Source organism: Miscanthus floridulus, chromosome 1, assembly GCF_019320115.1.
Source record: "Miscanthus floridulus cultivar M001 chromosome 1, ASM1932011v1, whole genome shotgun sequence".
In the NCBI taxonomy this organism is placed as follows: domain Eukaryota; kingdom Viridiplantae; phylum Streptophyta; class Magnoliopsida; order Poales; family Poaceae; genus Miscanthus; species Miscanthus floridulus.
Genome location: NC_089580.1, coordinates 145,347,671 through 145,364,630, shown reverse-complemented (window position 1 = coordinate 145,364,630; position 16,960 = coordinate 145,347,671). Strand labels below are relative to the sequence as shown.

Here is a 16,960-nt window from a genome sequence, read left to right as displayed (position 1 = left end):
ATATTTTTACGCGCCTAGCCCATAGCACAAATATGCAAGCCTCCTACACAATTACAGTGAGCAAAATAGAGACAAGCTACACTATTGCACACAAGCTACTCGAGGCTAGCTATACTAATCAAGCTACACAAGATAAGTAGCTAACAGAATTGCTCTACTCGACTAGAGGGCTACACAAGCAACTACTCAAGCAAAAGCTACAAGTAAATAACACAAGAGTAGAAATAGGGCAAACCACCTGGGAAAGTGACACAAAAGAATTTTTCCACTCGAGGTTCGGTTGCTTGCCGGCAACCTAAGTCCCTGTTGAGGCCGGTCCTTGGACTACCGCTCCTTCATAGCAAGCCCTCGAGCTTGGCCCCAACATGGACGCTTGTATATGAATTGGCTAAGTTGTCAAGGCACTCCAACAAGCCTCTTGATCCCACTAAGGGTTGCTCTTGTAATCTCCGTGAGGATGAACACGAAGCCTCTCACAAAACCAATGATTAGAGCCCCGCACAGTCACCAAAGCTAGGTCAATGATCCACCATAGCTCCAAGCCGACTAGGTGGCAACAACCACCAAGAGTAACTAGAACACATTAGCAACAATGATCTTCTAGTGCCATAAGATACAAACTCTCAATGCAATGCACTAGATTACCCCTAACCTCACACAAATGCAATCTTGAAAGAATCAACAATGCATAGAGGGGGTGTGAATAGGAATAACTTAGAAATTTAAAACTTTGCAGTGGATTAAAACCCTATGTCCTAGCAATTCCAGTCTTGATCGAAATTTCCGATCTTGTGCGGAATTTCTAGGAAGGGCTTATTTTATGGGCCCTGGTAGAGTGTGAAAACCTATATCTGTGAATTTGATCAACAAAGTTCATATTTTCTTTTTAGCACACGTGTAGGGGAGTGCTATGAAGAGATTCCAACCCAGGATTTACATCAACACCAACACAAAACGTAGATCAAGCCACCACACGAAATAATACAAGAAATAGGAGCTCAAGAACACAAGCACACAAAGACATAAGATTTATCCGAGGTTGGTCCACATCATAAAGTTGTGCCTATGTCCCCGTTGTTGAGGCGACCACAAAGGTCTTTAGAGTCGCTTTCAACTCCCATCTTGCTAAGCAATAACAAAGATTAAACCGACAAATTCACTAGAACAAAGTGGGAAATACAAACTTTTCGGAACACCTCACGAGAGAGGGATGAGTGCTTCATCGGGCAACACCTAGCCGGCTAGTATTCAAGAATCCAAGAGAAACAGATCAAAACCAGATCACCGGTGGGTGTGAAAGCCTCATGTTTGGTTTTAGTAATTAAGTGACAACTAGTGGACTAACCTTTTGCTTTAAGTGTTGATTAAGTTAGGTAAAGTCCACACCAAGGGTTGAGCTAGATGGTATCCATGGTGGAGATAGAGACGACCACAAGTTGATCAAGTGCTCAACATTGGAGAGAAAGAGAGGAGCAAGAAGATAGAGGTATATGTTAGGGCTTTGCTTTTGTCGGTCTGAGACACGATAGAGTGTATGACCAGATTTATGATAGATAACCATACTATTAAGGGAGGAACTCCAATGCTTAACAATCATCTAAGTGCCACTAGGTGTGAACTAACTTTGCATATAGATCAGACCTAGTGACATGGTGAGATGCAAGTGATTTTTTTTTGAAAAAGCTAACTCAGTGCCTAAGGTGAAGATGTTCATATTGGACAATACTGGAGTTAGCGAATTTAAGACACTTGTGAAATTTAGACTTGGTACTGTTTTTTAACACCACCCGAATTATCCGGTGCCCTGGTGTGGGGGTCACCAGAGAAAGAGGTGCGGGGGGGGGTTACCATGCACTTCTTGCACACCTAGGGCCATTGAAACAAAAACCCTATGAATACACGAATATACCTTTATCTTTAGGCTTTTGCTTCCAACTCCATTCATCCATCATCTTCTTCTCCATCAACTTCATGCTAGGCATTTGCATGTTGTGGTCATCACCATCTCCACCGTGCTCTATGTCTCGCTCAACACTATATTGTGGACCCTAGCTTAATCATCTCAAGCAAATCACCAACCGAACCAAAGTTGAGCTTTCATCTCATACAACGACGGCGAGCTGTGGGAGCGCTCGAGTCCACCCTTGTCGGCCCTATGCGGTGCACAACCACTACAACTACTCCATCGCACCTAGGATGCTCGACAACAGGAAGGAGGCGAGGAGGAGTACATGCAAACAATAAAAACAGAACGAATAAGCTTTTTAACAAGGAGAGAGGAGGAGTAGTATTCTTTATTTTACAAAAAACTAAACTCTTTATTTAGGGATAAGATAATTATTTCTCTAATCAACCTTACACTTGTTTCCTATATTTTTTCTCAAAAATCCAAATACCTGTTCTTACACAAAAAAATCCTATGTTTTTAATCATCTACCTTTTACATGCATTTATATCTTGTTTCTAGTTTTTGTTGTACTTTTATTCATCTAATCTATTCCCTTTGTTCTAAACTATAATACATTTTAACTTTTCTAGATACGTAGCTTTTGTTCTAAACTATAAGGCATTTTAACTTTTTAGATGCGTAGCTTTTGTTTTGAGCTACGTCTAGATATATACTGTCGGGTACCATAAAACGGGGTACCCCAAGCGCGTACCAAAAGAATCACTTAAACCCCATCAATAACAGAGCCAAAGGGTAAGCCATTTGTTAAACCCCGGCCTCGTCCGAGCCCGCCAGCCCTCCGCGCCCGCTCCTGGCCTCGCACGGGAGGTCTCGGCGGCCTGCCAAACCTCCGCCCCGCGCGAGGCCTTGCACAGAGGGCCTCGACGGGGAACTGATTTTCCGTCTCGCCCGAGGCCCCGCGCGTAAAGCCTCGGACGAGACATCGATTCTTCGTCTCGCTCGAAGCCGGCTCGGCAATAATCCGTCGCTTCCGCCTCGACCAGTCTCTCCGACAGCGCGTCGCGTCCCATTAATGCGTCAACCACTCCCGCAATCTCAGCCGGACGACGGCTCGACACCGCATAATGGCCGACGGGACGGGAAGTCACATCAACGCCATACTGACCAGGACCGGGCGTGGCCGGGGTTACCGGGCACTGTTCCGATGCTGTGCCCACGATCAGCGCCTACACTACACTGTGCCACGTAACTCCCGCCCCGGAGACAACGCGACATAGGGAGTCTAGTCCAGGTCACCATAGCCTCGGAATCAGCGTACGAGATCAATTGTTCCCTTCAAGCCTCGGCAATCTACATTAGGGTCTCGGCAATCTCGGGATTCACGTCGCAATCTCGGGATTCACGTCTGCCGAGACCCCCACGATGGTTCGGCCTCGGCCCCGACTGAGCCTCGGCTTCTCGCGCAGTCAATACACAGTGACCCGCACGTCGACCGTCACGTCCGCTTCGAGGTAACACTGGAGCTCCCACGACGCACAGGATCGGATGTGACCGGCGCATCGCCCCAGTACTTCGAGAACGAGACCACTCCGTCGCCCACGCCGCCACAGTAATAGGCTACAGGGCTCGGACATGCCGCCTCCATTCGCACGACACCGTGTAGCTAGCGCATGTATCACCTTTGCCCCCCCTTCAAACTATAAAAGGGAGGGACCAGTGCCGTTTCTAGGAGAGGAGACGAACGATTAGGCCTATGCCCACGCAGCGAACTCACGCATGAACACACAGACGAACACTCGAGCTTCCCCGCTACCTGAGATCAACATTTCAAGCAATCCACGCCACTCCACGTAGAGACCTGGGGCTAGTTCCATCTCTCGCCCTGCTTGTAACCCCCTACTACGAGCACTTCGGTGCAAGGAATACAAGATCAACCTCTCAAACTGGACGTAGGGTGTTCATTACCCGAACTAGTATAAATCTTGTGTCTCTTTGCATCACCATCCGGGACTGGGAATACGCAGTACAAATTCACTAGTTGGTTGAGGGCCGGCCGGTCCAAAACACCGACATATACATTCCAAATATTAGAGCCTATACAATTCTATCTATTCAATTATATATATATATATGCTTCCTCTGCCATCTCCTCAGGTTTCCGGTCTTGAACGGTCGGTTCGTGACTTGCCGTGTTACGCCGTCCCTAATTCTACTTTAAGAAAAATTCTATTGGCTGTCCAGGAGAGAGATTAAATATTAGGGACTTCCAAATAGCTAGTGTAATACAATCTTCTAGAAATAATTCTTTCACAGCTCACATAACTCTCCGTTGCGGTGTTTATTTTTTATTATTTCTATACCTCGCTATTTACAAATTGCCATTCATGATGCACTTGTCAATTCCAAATCCGAGAGGAAAGAAACGTGATCCATCTCCTATTCATCTTTCCCCTTGGCAAACAAATTGCACGAGGCGGCCTCTCTCTCCCTCCCTATCGAGTATCGACTGGACAGCACAGTCTCACCTGTCGCGCCGCTCCCGTGCGATTGGTGGTCGCGGCTGCCGCCTTATTTTATTCCGCCTCCTCCCCTGCTAATTGCATTACTACTAATCCAACGAATCCTTCGGTTTTGTATTCTTCTCCGCTTCCTTTCGTCTTCCTCTTCTCCTCTTTCTCCCTCGTGTTCTCGCGTCGCCGTCGCCGTTGCCGTCGCCGCTCGTGCGAGATGGTCGAGACGAGGCGGAGCGCCGCGGCGAAGCGCCCGGCGGCGGCGGAGGAGGAGGAGGAGAAGGGCGCGCCGGCAACGCCAGCGCCGGCGCCCGCGGAGGACGCGGCTGCGGGTCCGGGAGCCGGTGACGATGTCGCGTCGTCGCAGCCCCCGAAGCGCGCCAAGGTCTGGATCTCCCTCCATCCCCCCATTCATGTGGCCCCTTCAGGTCTCTGGTTTTGATCTGGGTTTTCTTGTTATTGCGGTCTCGCTGGTGGTAGGTTGGGTGCACGGAGGCGGATACCGCGAAGCCGTCGGTGGCGCCGGCAGCAGCTGGCGCCGTTGCGGGTCCACTGCCCAACACGGCTGGGCTGCAGGCGCTGACCGGCGCCATGGACAAGCTGGAGGCCCTCTTGAGGTCCAAGGAGGCTCAGTCCAATCCGACCGGTATGAGCCTTGTCTCTACGATGTGCCTAAGGCGTTCTTTCGGTTTTGGTTTGGGCCTTAGGGTTTGATGAGTTCCCTTGTTGGTGTAGGGCATAAGCGGGGCACTAATAATGATAAAGATTTATCGGCGAAGATAAAGAGAGCCATGGATTTGTCGGAGGATTTATCTGCGAAGATAAAGAAAACCAAGGATAAGGTGGCGGGGATATTGAATAAGCCACAGGCTGCAGCCACCAGCAGGCGTCAGGAGCCCTGGTGCAGACTAATTTCACAATATTCCATGGTGCGACTTCTCTTATGTTCTTTCAATCAGTAGAACTCACCCATGGCCTCTCGTGCTTCGGATGAGACCTTAATTACAAGAACTACATGTCACATGTTAATCGTTCTGTCTAATTACTATAGTACTATATAAAACCTCATATCATAACTCAGGAATATGCAATAGTACCTTGAACCTTACCTATTCCCTATCTGCCCCAACTCTTGTGTAACCTTAAAGAAGAAAGCACCATCCAACCCCATTCAATTGCAATATACGCTTTCTGTTTACCTTCTATTCGTGGAAAAATAATTTCATACATAGTTCCATATCAATGCCAAGGTTATTAAGATGTTTTGTGTTTCATTTTTCTTTATTTGATAGGCTGTATGTGATGTGACGTTTGGCTGCATTTGTTGGGAAACTTCAATGTTGCATTGTTAGTGCTTGTGTGCATATGCTATTGTATAAAAGTAGGATTTAAGGTGCCCTTCAGTGAGTTAACTAACTTCATTATTGCTCTTAGGAGCAACTAAAATGATTGAACATTTTATCATATACCAATGGCTTGTCATCTGCTGTATTTTTTTTCAACAGCACCCTACCCTTTCTATTTATGGTGCGCTTTTCACTATTGGTCATGGAGCGCATCATGATTTCAGACTGGGCGAATCATCCACTGCCTCACCTGTTTGTAGACTGAAGCAGGCTAAGGTACTGTGAAATTATTTTTAGTTCTTCCCTGCATTTGTTTCCTTTTATTCTGACATTTTGTATTAGCGAGGTGCACTCCTTGAAGTCTTTGAATCCAAAGTTGTTCGTGTAAATGGGAAATCTTTGGACAAGGCTGCCAAGGTTACCTTGAATGGAGGAGATGAAATTATGTTCCGTTCACCAGTGAGGCATGCTTATGTATCCTTTTCTATTGCCTATTGCACTATCTAATGAATACTCCCTATGCTTTTGTTTTTAAATATATGACGATAGGACAGGTTAAATAGTTCAAAAAGAACAAATTACCCTGTCCTAAATGTCATATTTTAAAACAAAGGGAGCATCTTACTTTTATGATTCGGGCTAACCGGCTAAACACAAATGAACCTTGATTTTTATTGGACTTATTTGTAATAAATATAATGTAACGATGGTCAGAGAAGTAACATTTGGCATTGAAGGTCCTTAATGTGATGGTAGATATTTGAGCAACTTCATCAGGAGAAATCTAGCACTTCAGCGCTAGCCTCCACTTGCAGTAGTGTCCAGCAGGGGCAACACTCACATTTCAAAGATATTCAGGATCTTTTGTCATCAAAAGGGCGCAAAGTCTCAACCTTTTACTTTGGAAGAGGTCGGTCTTCATTGTTGCCTAGTGGTGAGACTTCATATTTGTCATCGTTGTTTCTTTGTAAACTATTGGTTCTTAGTCCCAGAGTTTTGAAATTCACTGCCGTTTATAGGATAGTACAGACATACCTGTCACCCCCAAAGTATTCTTTAGTGCTTGCTGCACAGTAATTTTTGTTCGCAATTGATTTATTATTTAAACACTATTGCAGGTCCATCAGCAGACCCACTTATGCTTAATTCATGTAAAACGATGGAGGGCCGGAGCCAGTTTAGCTCTGAAGATAATATTTCATCTGGTCGGTGTCAGCTAGTAAAGGAGGATTTGATCAATGCAACGGTTGATGCGAGTGACATCTCTGAGTCATTTGATAGTTGCCCATATTATCTAAGGTAAGCATACATTCAGCTATCAGCTGTCTCATTAGATTGTGTTATTTGTGATTTATTGAAACTTGTTTGGCCAAGAGATGTGATACTATTCCTCCCACGTAGGTGCATTGAGTTGAATCATGTGTCATCTATACCGTAATTTGAACTCTTGACAAGATGTTTGCTCATTCAGCACTAATGTTTTAATCTTGCATACATTTGTATGTCTGTACCTGAAGATTGCAGGATCTATAAGTTTTCTAAAAAAAAGTCTTTGTACTGTTTGGAACTATGAAATGCAGTGAGTAGATTGTAGTTCTTTTTTTTTTTGTTTCTGTTGCTTTTCTCTTCTTCTGGAAATAATTGTTGATTAACCGTTATTGCCTGTTGAACAAATATCTTACACAACTCATGGTTCCAGCCAATTTCACACAATTAGCTTTCCCTATCCTGTATTCCATTTCTTGAAATATTTTGTGAACAATTATTTCATTGTGCACAGAGCTTATTCGAATTCCTTTAGTCTTCAGAAAATTGCAAGTGCAGTGCTCAAAATAATAGTTGTACTAAACAACATTCTGATACTGCTTATCATTGCAGTAGACAAGTACTCCATTCCAAATTGTAAGACGTTTTGGATTTTCTAGATACATTGTCTTTACTATGCATCTAGACGTAGTGTATATCTAAGTGCATAGCGAAAGCTATGAATCTCAAAAAGCCAAAACATCTTATAATTTGGAACAGAGGGAGTAGTAGTTTACTGTCTTTGGTCTGATTTACTTTGTTATTTAGGATTTAGGATGTGGACGAAGTCACCTGCTAAATTACATATGATTGAAAATTGTCAAAATCACAGTAATGTTGAAATATTTTTTATGATAAATCTACGATATTGTCCTTATGCTAGAAATCTAAATACTTTGGTATACGGTGGAAATTCTGAAACTTTACTGCTCACATTCTAGTTACAGTATTTAAGTTTGATTGATGAATATGTGCTTGTTAATAATTGTTTTCTATTATTTTCCCCACAGTGAGCATACCAAATGTGCTCTCATGTCATCAGCATATGTACATTTACATTGCAAGAACTACTTCAAGTTTACAAAAGATATATCTTCTCTTAGTCAACGAGTGCTGCTATCTGGCCCAACAGGTATATAGATGTGTATTATTTAGCTTTATTTGAAACTCGCAATTACTGTTTCTGTTTTTATTAAGCGTGGTAACTTTTATAGGAACTGATATCTATCAAGAATATCTGGTGAAGGCACTTGCAAAGTATTTTGGTGCTAGATTGCTCACTGTAGATTCTTCCATGCTGTTTGGTGTAAGATCCTGAGCTATTATGTTTATTCTTTTGTGTTCTACCTGTGACAATCATAACTATGATGTTTCCAAATCTATGGCTTGACATCATGGGTTCATGACATGGCTGTACTCTCTTTATCTTATCATTCTGTACTCACTCTTTATCTTATAAATAATTCTATCTATACCGATGGTCTTGTCATCTTACTCTATACTATTTTGAAAAAGAAAAAACCTGCTTTCACTGTGCACTCTATGAGTACTCTGTTTATTTGCTGTACTTGGTACTCATTTATATTTTGTTGTTCAGGGGCAAACTTCCAAGGAGTCAGAGTCCTACAAAAAGGGTACAAATGTTGACACTATGTGACTTTCATGTTTAGTTGAAATTTAATTCAGAATTTTGGTGATCTCCTTTTCATTTTTAATGCATTCCTAGTGGGCTTGCATTTATCCACAACACTGACCATTACCAGGGGCAATGTAGGAAAGAGCAGACAAAATTCATTCATATGTTTGCCCACAAACTAGCCTAGCAGGCGCAGTGATAAGGTTCAAATATTCTGTAATGTTGTCTAAATAAATGGTTTTATTGTTATTATTTATTCAGGTGATAGAGTGAGGTATATTGGTTCATTACAGTCGACAGGCATTATCCTTGATGGACAGAGGTACAACTTGCAGTTTCAGACTGAATTTAATAAGCCTTCTTTTTCAAATGATATTGCCTGAATTTAAATTTTATTGTCAAGTAAAAGAAAAGGGTTTGACATTTTATCCGATTTAAGCCCTGTTTGGCACAGCTTAAACTTATGCATAAGCTGCTTTTTTCTAGCAGCGTGGAGAAGCCACTTTTTAGAAAGTTGCTACACAAAAAAACTAGGTTTTTGGGCTTCCAGCTTTGTCCAATTAGCTTTTTTTGAGTGGGCTCGTCTCGTCATCCCTGGTGGCAGTCTAACAGTGAAGTGGGAGAGGAGGGAGAGGTGAGCTGCACAGATGAAGGAAAGGGCAACGGGCGGGTGGCACTTGCGGGCGAAGGGGAAAAGCCTCGGGAAGTTGTGCTCGCGCACGCGCGCGCGTGTGTGTTGGGGGGCGGGGGGGTGGGGTGGGGTGGGGGCTTCTCAGCTTATCTGGTTTCACATTAAATGAGAAAATCGCTGGCTCTTAATGTGCTCAAGGAGTGTGGTGTTTGGGACGTCTTGCGGCTTTAAAAAAGTAAAAGCTCAGAAGCCAGACGGCCAAACAGAGCCGTAGTAGTCCGACCTATGACTTGCGATTTGTGTTGTTGGCAAAGATATGGGGTTTTTTGTTACTGAAATCAAACAGAGATTGTTGTTCATCTTACAACTATGTTGATGTATTAATATGTGCTTCTGCCTTTTGTTAAATTGTTCAACCTGCAGCCCTCCAGATTTTGGTTCACAGGGTGAAATATTTCTTCCTTTTGAAGAAAATAGATCATCGAAGGTTGGTGTAAGGTTTGATAAAAAAATTCTGGGAGGAAATGATCTTGGAGGCAATTGTGAAGTTGATCATGGTTTGTTCTGTCCAGGTTAGTACATTCTGCTGTCTTGAGCAAGTTCTCATGAAAACAAATTACATGATGCTACTTAATTACTTATGCAGTTACACTCAATCATTTCATTGTTATGGCAACACTTCAATTGTTTGGGTAATGTTCCTACCTGTTGCTGTTTCAGTTGATTCTTTATGCCCCGACATTCCAGGATGGGAGGTTACATCCAAACATCCCTTTGATGTGATAGTTGAGGTAATTAACAGTTGTATTTTTTTTTCTCCAGGATTTGATATTATGCTAATTTGCTTTCCTTACACTTGCTGTGCTATACAGTTCATCTCTGAAGAAATTCGGCAAGGCCCTTTAATCCTTTTTCTGAAGGACACAGAGAAAATTTGTGGGAATAATGACTCCTATCATGGTCTGAAGAGCAAGCTAAAACATTTTCCAGCTGGTGCTTTTATAATTGGATCTCAAATCCAGCCTGACAATCGCAAAGAGAAGGTACCGTTTTGCACATTCGATGATACTAGACTACAGATGTTCAATGCAATATTGTCTTGTTTGCTTATCCCTTTTACCTAATAAAGTTTTATTTCTACGTGCAGGCAAATGGTAGTTCTCCTTTTCTTTCGAAGTTCCCGTACAGCCAAGCTATACTTGACCTCGCATTACAGGTAATCTTAATTATATTTGAATATGAAGCTTATACATTATATTCCCTTTGGTAAAAGATACATGGATGTTTTCGACAAGGCATGGTCTCTTGAATATTTATAAAATCCAGTACTATTTTCATACACGAAACAAATGTCCAAAAAGTTTTAGATAGTCAAAGTTTCAAAACTTTGACCTGATTTTGTTCAAAAAATAAAGTACTTGTTACCATTAGATTATTTCATTAGTTTTGTTATTAGGCCTGTTTGGTACGGCTTCAAACGGCTTTGGCTCCGGCGTCTCCTTGCTATAGTGTGTGGAGGAGCCGGAGCCGCTGAAGCAAAAAAGAGTGGCTTTGCCCGTTTGTCGGCTCCTAGTTCATTTTGAAAGATCCTTGCTACAGTATACGAAGAAGCCAGAGCCGGAGCCATCCGGAGCTCTAGCAAACAGAGCCTTATATTTTGTAAGGTTTCTGATGGACCGTCTACTCCTACCAATTTGGTTATGATCTTATGAGCAATTATAGCTTGTATATGTAGTACTGTATGTCCAACTGACTAGTCTGGATTATGATCATTTGTTGGTATGCTGTCATAATAGTTTTACAAATCTAGGGCCTGATTGGTTGTGTCCCCAGGCAAGGCTGCCTTGCCAGGCACGATTCCCCGGCATTCTATTTCGGTTGCCTGGGGCTGAGATCGTTGCCTGGCTGGCAAGCTGCCTGCCAGGGCATGATCCAAACAGCCCCTAAGTGCTGTCTTATACGCACAGAGTACTACATAAAATTCATTTATTTCATACCCAGATATCCATTTTTGTGCTCCCAGCTTAGGGTTTATATTCGTATTCGTATGTATCAATTTGTCTTCCGCTGTGACTTTCATTATTGTACTACTGGAGGTTTGTGTGCAGTCTTGTTATTTGGACTAATCATATGTTGTCTAGTTTCTACTTTATCGGTGCATTTCATGTTATAATCTAATGTATGGAAATGCAGGACATTGATGGTGGAAATAATAATAATAAAGAAACTTCAAAGGCAATGAAGCATTTGATCAAACTTTTCCCGAATAAAGTTACACTCGAGGCACCACAAGTATGTTGTTTCGAGTAGTTCCAAGATGATTAATTTAGAGTAGCTCCTCTGACATTCAATTTTATTTCCAAGATGATTAATTTAGAGTAGCTCCTCTGACATTCAATTCTAATATTCCTGGGACAAATGTTGCAGGATGAAACGGAGCTTTCGCGGTGGAACAAGATGTTAAACCGAGATATTGAAGTCCTTAAAGGAAATGCTAACATTTCAAAATTACGCTCTGTAAGTATTAGTGCTAAAAGCCTAAAACCCACTGCTTATATTTAGCTATGTACAAATTCTGTTATTATTAGTGAATTGAGTAATTTTTTACATGACTGTTCTAATCAATGCCAACTCTTTCTCTGTTCTACTAGTTAATATTGTGTACTGTGATATGGTGAATCTGTGAGCTTTACTCTCCCTCTGGTCAAAAATACTTGAATTTTTGTTTTTTTGGAAAAGGTTGGGTCCAAACTTTTGAAATTCGGACATTCAGTAACTTCCACAATCTTTTGTTGCAAACATGAATAATCATGTGTAGATTAGTTTTGAAAAGTACTCCAATCACTTGATAAATTTATTATGGGGATACTTTCGTAACCTCATGAAGGGCGGGCCTAGTGCAAGCGGTAGAGTCTTACCGCATGTGACCGGAAGGTCCCGGGTTCGAGTCGCGGTCTCCTCGCATTGCACAGGCGAGGGTAAGGCCTGCCACTAACACCCTTCCCCAGACCCCGCATAGAGCGGGAGCTCGCTGCACTGGGTACACCCTTTTATACTTTCGTAATCTCATCATTTTATTAGATTTTGCAGATATATTCTAAAAGAAAATAGTCAAAATCACGCCTCGAAGACTGCAAAAAAACGAAAGTGTAGTTTATTATTGACTGGAGGGAATACTTTGATTAGCCAAATGCATTACAGTTATTTTTGTGTCTTGATTTGTGAGTCAAATGCATAACAGTTATCTTTATTTCTCATTTTGTGAGTCAAATGCATTACAATTGTTTTTATTTCTTGATTTGTGTTGTACTTGTACAAGCTTTAGAAACTCCATTTAGAGCTAGAGGAATTTGACTTTACTTAATGATATCTGAATTGAGAAATTTGCTAATTTTGAAGTGCACAGTTCAAGGGTTTTGTTGCATCTTGACTATGGTTGCATCTTAGCTTGACTATGGTTGTATCTTGCATCTTGGTCTTGTAACTGCATAGGACTTACAACAACTTCATTGGTTTCATTCCCATCCTTTTGCCATTGCTTTCAGTTTCTAACAAGGGTTGGTTTGGAATGCACTGACCTTGAGGCGATATTGATTAAGGATCGCATTCTTACAAATGAGTGTGAGTGCCATTCATATTCATTTTAATGTAAGATATCAAATTTGCCCAGTGTCATTGATACCAGTTGTGTTATTTTTCAGGTATTGATAAAATAATTGGTTTTGCTTTGAGCCATCAACTTAAGAACTGTACAAATCCAGACCCCTCTTTGAGTAGTGTGCAGTTTGCTCTATCCAGCGAAAGGTTTCAGATCTAGTCTAGTGCTTCACCAAATTTTCTATAAGATTACTTCTTCTTAACAGAAATATTTATTGTTCCACTATTTACCATTGCAGCCTTAAGCATGGTGTTGACATGTTGGAAAGTATCCAGTCTGGCTCGAAGAGCAGCACCAAAAGGAAATCACTAAAGGTCCTTATTTTCTTTTGTCATATTATGATTCGAGCCTGTTAATTCAGTTCAGTCTCTATGTTGATCTTTTGGAGTTTTGGAAATTGTTTTACTGCATAGAGCTTACTATTCTCTCTAACAATGTCAGGATGTTGCTACGGAAAACGAATTTGAAAAGAGGCTTCTTGCTGATGTTATCCCTCCACATGAAATTGGTGTTACCTTTGAGGACATTGGAGCTTTAGAAAGTGTCAAAGATACTCTGAAGGAGTTAGTGATGCTTCCTTTGCAAAGACCTGAACTTTTCAACCGAGGACAACTTATGAAGGTAGGCATTCTTTATATTTCAAAATTTTAGCTTCACTATCATGACAAGCTTCTATGGATGTGTTTTTCAATAATGCTTCCATATACTTCACTACTTTTCCATCTTGTTGGATTGAATTAGACAATCCAATTCTTGCTAAATGAGGTGAAACTGACCATGGCAAACATCATTGTAGTATCTTGTGGAGGACATCCATTTTAGTATGCATCAGATGAGCCTAATAAAGTCTACCTTGTATGAAGTTTGATTGGGGAAAAAAAAAAGAATAGCAAGTGCATTTTTTTAGCATGTTACTTATCACTGATTATTTTCTGTTTTTGGACATGGTGGAATGTTCTTATAATAGCAATATTTTTGTTTTTTAATGCTAGGCCAGCAATGGAAGACTACCTTTAGCTGATAGAAAGCTAACTTCTGTTGTTTATATTCTATTCTATACAAGCCATGTAAAGGAATTTTACTTTTTGGCCAACCTGGTACGGGGGGCCAGCAATGGAACACTACCTTTAGCTGATAGAAAGCTAACTTCTGTTGTTTATATTCTATTCTATACCAGCCATGTAAAGGAATTTTACTTTTTGGCCCACCTGGTACGGGAAAGACAATGCTTGCTAAGGCTGTGGCAACTGAGGCTGGTGCTAATTTCATAAACATATCAATGTCAAGCATCTCTTCAAAGGTACTTATCAATTGGTTAAGCCTCTGTTTTTTTGGGCAGTTTTGAGTATCTGCATTATAGCATCTAAATAACCTATTTTCCAGTGGCTTGGTGAAGGAGAAAAATTCGTGAAAGCTGTGTTTTCACTGGCAAGTAAAATTGATCCAAGTGTAATTTTTGTGGACGAGGTAAGTTATAGTAGTGTTGTGATCCATGAACATTTTCTATTTATTATTTCAACTGTAACAGGGCACCACCATATCTGTAGTTTGTTGTCAATCCTGTATTGATGCATACTTTCCTGCTCATTTATCCTGCCCTTGTTTTTAGGTTGATGGCATGTTGGGAAGGCGGGAGAACCCTGGAGAACATGAAGCCATGCGTAAGATGAAAAATGAGTTTATGGTGAACTGGGATGGTCTGAGAACCAAGGAGAAAGAACGTGTATTAGTACTTGCTGCAACTAACAGGCCATTTGATCTTGATGAGGCTGTTGTTAGGCGGCTTCCAAGGAGGTGATTTATTGTTTGTTTATAGCCTAATACAACATCTGTCAATAGTTTATTGATCTTGATGGGGCAATGGTTTCTCTAGGTTGATGGTGAATTTGCCAGATGCATCAAATAGGAGAAAAATTCTTAGTGTAATACTAGCCAAGGAAGATTTGGCAGATGACGTTGATCTAGAAGCTATAGCTAACTTGACAGAAGGGTACTCTGGTAGTGATCTCAAGGTATGATACTACTAATGCTATGAATTTTTTATGTTACTTAGTTTTGCAATCAAATATTGATTGTTGTTAACCTCTTGACTGTGATTATTTTCAGAACCTGTGTGTTACTGCTGCTCATCGTCCTATTAGGGAGATTCTTGAAAAGGAGAAGAAGGTTTGTTTTAACCTCTTGAGTTTCCCCTGTGTGCTGTACTCCTTGGGGTTCTAATATTATCAGTTAGTAGTAGCAAAATCAATGGATCAGAATTATTTTGATACTGGTTTTATTTGATATACATGGATGGATTCTTTGTTTATAATATGAAAAATGCAATTGAGTTTCATGTGCATTGTCCATCTGCAGGAGAGAGCTTCAGCAGAAGCAGAAAATAGATCGTTGCCTCTGTCGCACACTAGCAATGATGTCCGTGCATTAAGATTAAGTGATTTCATACATGCGCATGAACAGGTATGATCTTATATAAGTATTAACTTTGTCTTCATTTATTTCGACACACTAGTTTGTGCTTCTGTTGGTTGAAATTCTTTACAACAACAACAACAACAACAAAGCCTGTCAGTCCCAAACAAGTTGGGGTAGGCTAGAGTTGAAACCCACCAATTCTTTTGGGTTTCATCTCCATACTAGTGGCTAAGTTTTTTACATTGGCTCGCCAAGCCTAACACAACCCTCCTCCTTTATTAGGGCTTGGGACCTGCTATGCTAGAACACCATAGACACCCCAACATAGGCGGAGTTTCAGTTGAAATTCTTTATTATGATATAAACATTACATGTTAATTGTACCTAATCTAGAATGATGATATGTATTTGTGGACAAAAGTATTTAGTTTACTGAAGTTATGCGGAGGGATGGACCACATGATCGTTCCTTTTTTTTTTTATAAAAAGAAAATTACTGTTACAATTTCTTTAAAAAGGGGACGCATAACCTAACTAACCACATAGAATGTTTGTGGCATATTTTTTCTCTCTCGATCATGTAGGAGATTTCAACCTCCATATCTCTGCTATCAATGCTGTTCCGATGTTTCATTGTCTACATTTGAGGCGAATGGGATATGAAATTTTGTATGATGATCGTGATTTACCCATTTGAGCTGGTCAATTGCTCACACAATATGTGGTGACTTTCTTGTAGGTGTGTGCAAGTGTTTCCTCAGATTCCAGTAACATGAACGAGCTTGTGCAATGGAATGATCTCTATGGAGAAGGCGGGTCAAGGAAAAAGATAACGCTAAGCTACTTCATGTAGCTTATGTTGTAAATATATTGGGAAAGGTGCCCTGGCACAAAGCAGCAACGGTTGGAGGCAGTTGGGTGTGTATTTGGTGCAAGTTGAAAAGAGCTGTGCTCATCTGCCAGCCATCCATATCAAGAGAATTAATGGTTCAGGTGGAGTGGAATGGAATAGTACACATTGGTTGCTGCCTTCACTCTGGGCCATGCATCATGCATCTGGACAGGACGGCTGGTCTGGCTTGCAGTTGCCCTACTGCAGTTTTGAGTGCAACGGATCACCATCTGGGAAAGAGAAGAAAAGAAAATATGTCATTTGTATTGCCCCCAATCCCCAGGAAGCACGGAGACGACAGAGGATCCTTGCCCCAACCACTCTTTTGGTTTCTTAAAAATAATTCATTCCTTAGATTGTATAAGATGTAGTCATGTAGAGCCTGTGCAAGTGTACAGTATGAGCATCAGGACTACTAACATACTGTTATGGTCTATGCCTAATCCAGTTTGTTAATTGGAATCTTTTAACATGCAACACATGATTATTTTGTACCTACATGCGTTTATCATCTTATACCAAGGATACATGCTATCATCTATCAAAAATGCAATTTTATAAACTGTTAATAATATCTTTGCCTATGTTGCTGTTCCTTGCCTTTACGCTCTAGGGTGAGCCAGACGTGCATCCTTAGCTTGCATGCCCGATGCCCAAT

The 16,960-nt window shown here is 41.3% G+C and overlaps 1 protein-coding gene across 1 annotated transcript; it reads left to right on the top strand.

The window, feature by feature from the left end:
• Positions 1–4,500: 4,500 nt before the first annotated feature.
• On the top strand, positions 4,501–16,811 carry LOC136543117 (uncharacterized). Its single transcript, XM_066535667.1, has 28 exons — positions 4,501–4,804; positions 4,900–5,065; positions 5,155–5,348; positions 5,925–6,041; positions 6,108–6,239; positions 6,522–6,699; positions 6,884–7,064; positions 8,081–8,202; positions 8,285–8,376; positions 8,668–8,704; positions 8,968–9,028; positions 9,761–9,909; positions 10,058–10,128; positions 10,210–10,380; positions 10,485–10,553; positions 11,531–11,629; positions 11,765–11,854; positions 12,883–12,958; positions 13,039–13,141; positions 13,234–13,309; positions 13,437–13,616; positions 14,173–14,295; positions 14,379–14,462; positions 14,605–14,789; positions 14,869–15,007; positions 15,102–15,161; positions 15,351–15,455; positions 16,150–16,811. Exons 1-28 carry the CDS (start codon positions 4,637–4,639, stop codon positions 16,261–16,263), a joined length of 3,342 nt encoding a protein of 1,113 aa, XP_066391764.1. The 5' UTR covers positions 4,501–4,636; the 3' UTR covers positions 16,264–16,811.
• Positions 16,812–16,960: the final 149 nt, after the last annotated feature.

What these genes read in the sequence shown, in the direction of transcription:
- LOC136543117 (XM_066535667.1), top strand. Translation starts at nt 4,637, where the DNA reads ATGGTCGAGACGAGGCGGAGCGCCGCGGCGAAGCGCCCGGCGGCGGCG. An exon ending in TAATTTCACAATATTCCATG is followed by an intron (nt 5,349 to 5,924) that starts GTGCGACTTCTC and finishes TTTTTTCAACAG; the next exon opens with CACCCTACCCTTTCTATTTA. An exon ending in ACCGAGGACAACTTATGAAG is followed by an intron (nt 13,617 to 14,172) that starts GTAGGCATTCTT and finishes ATTCTATACCAG; the next exon opens with CCATGTAAAGGAATTTTACT.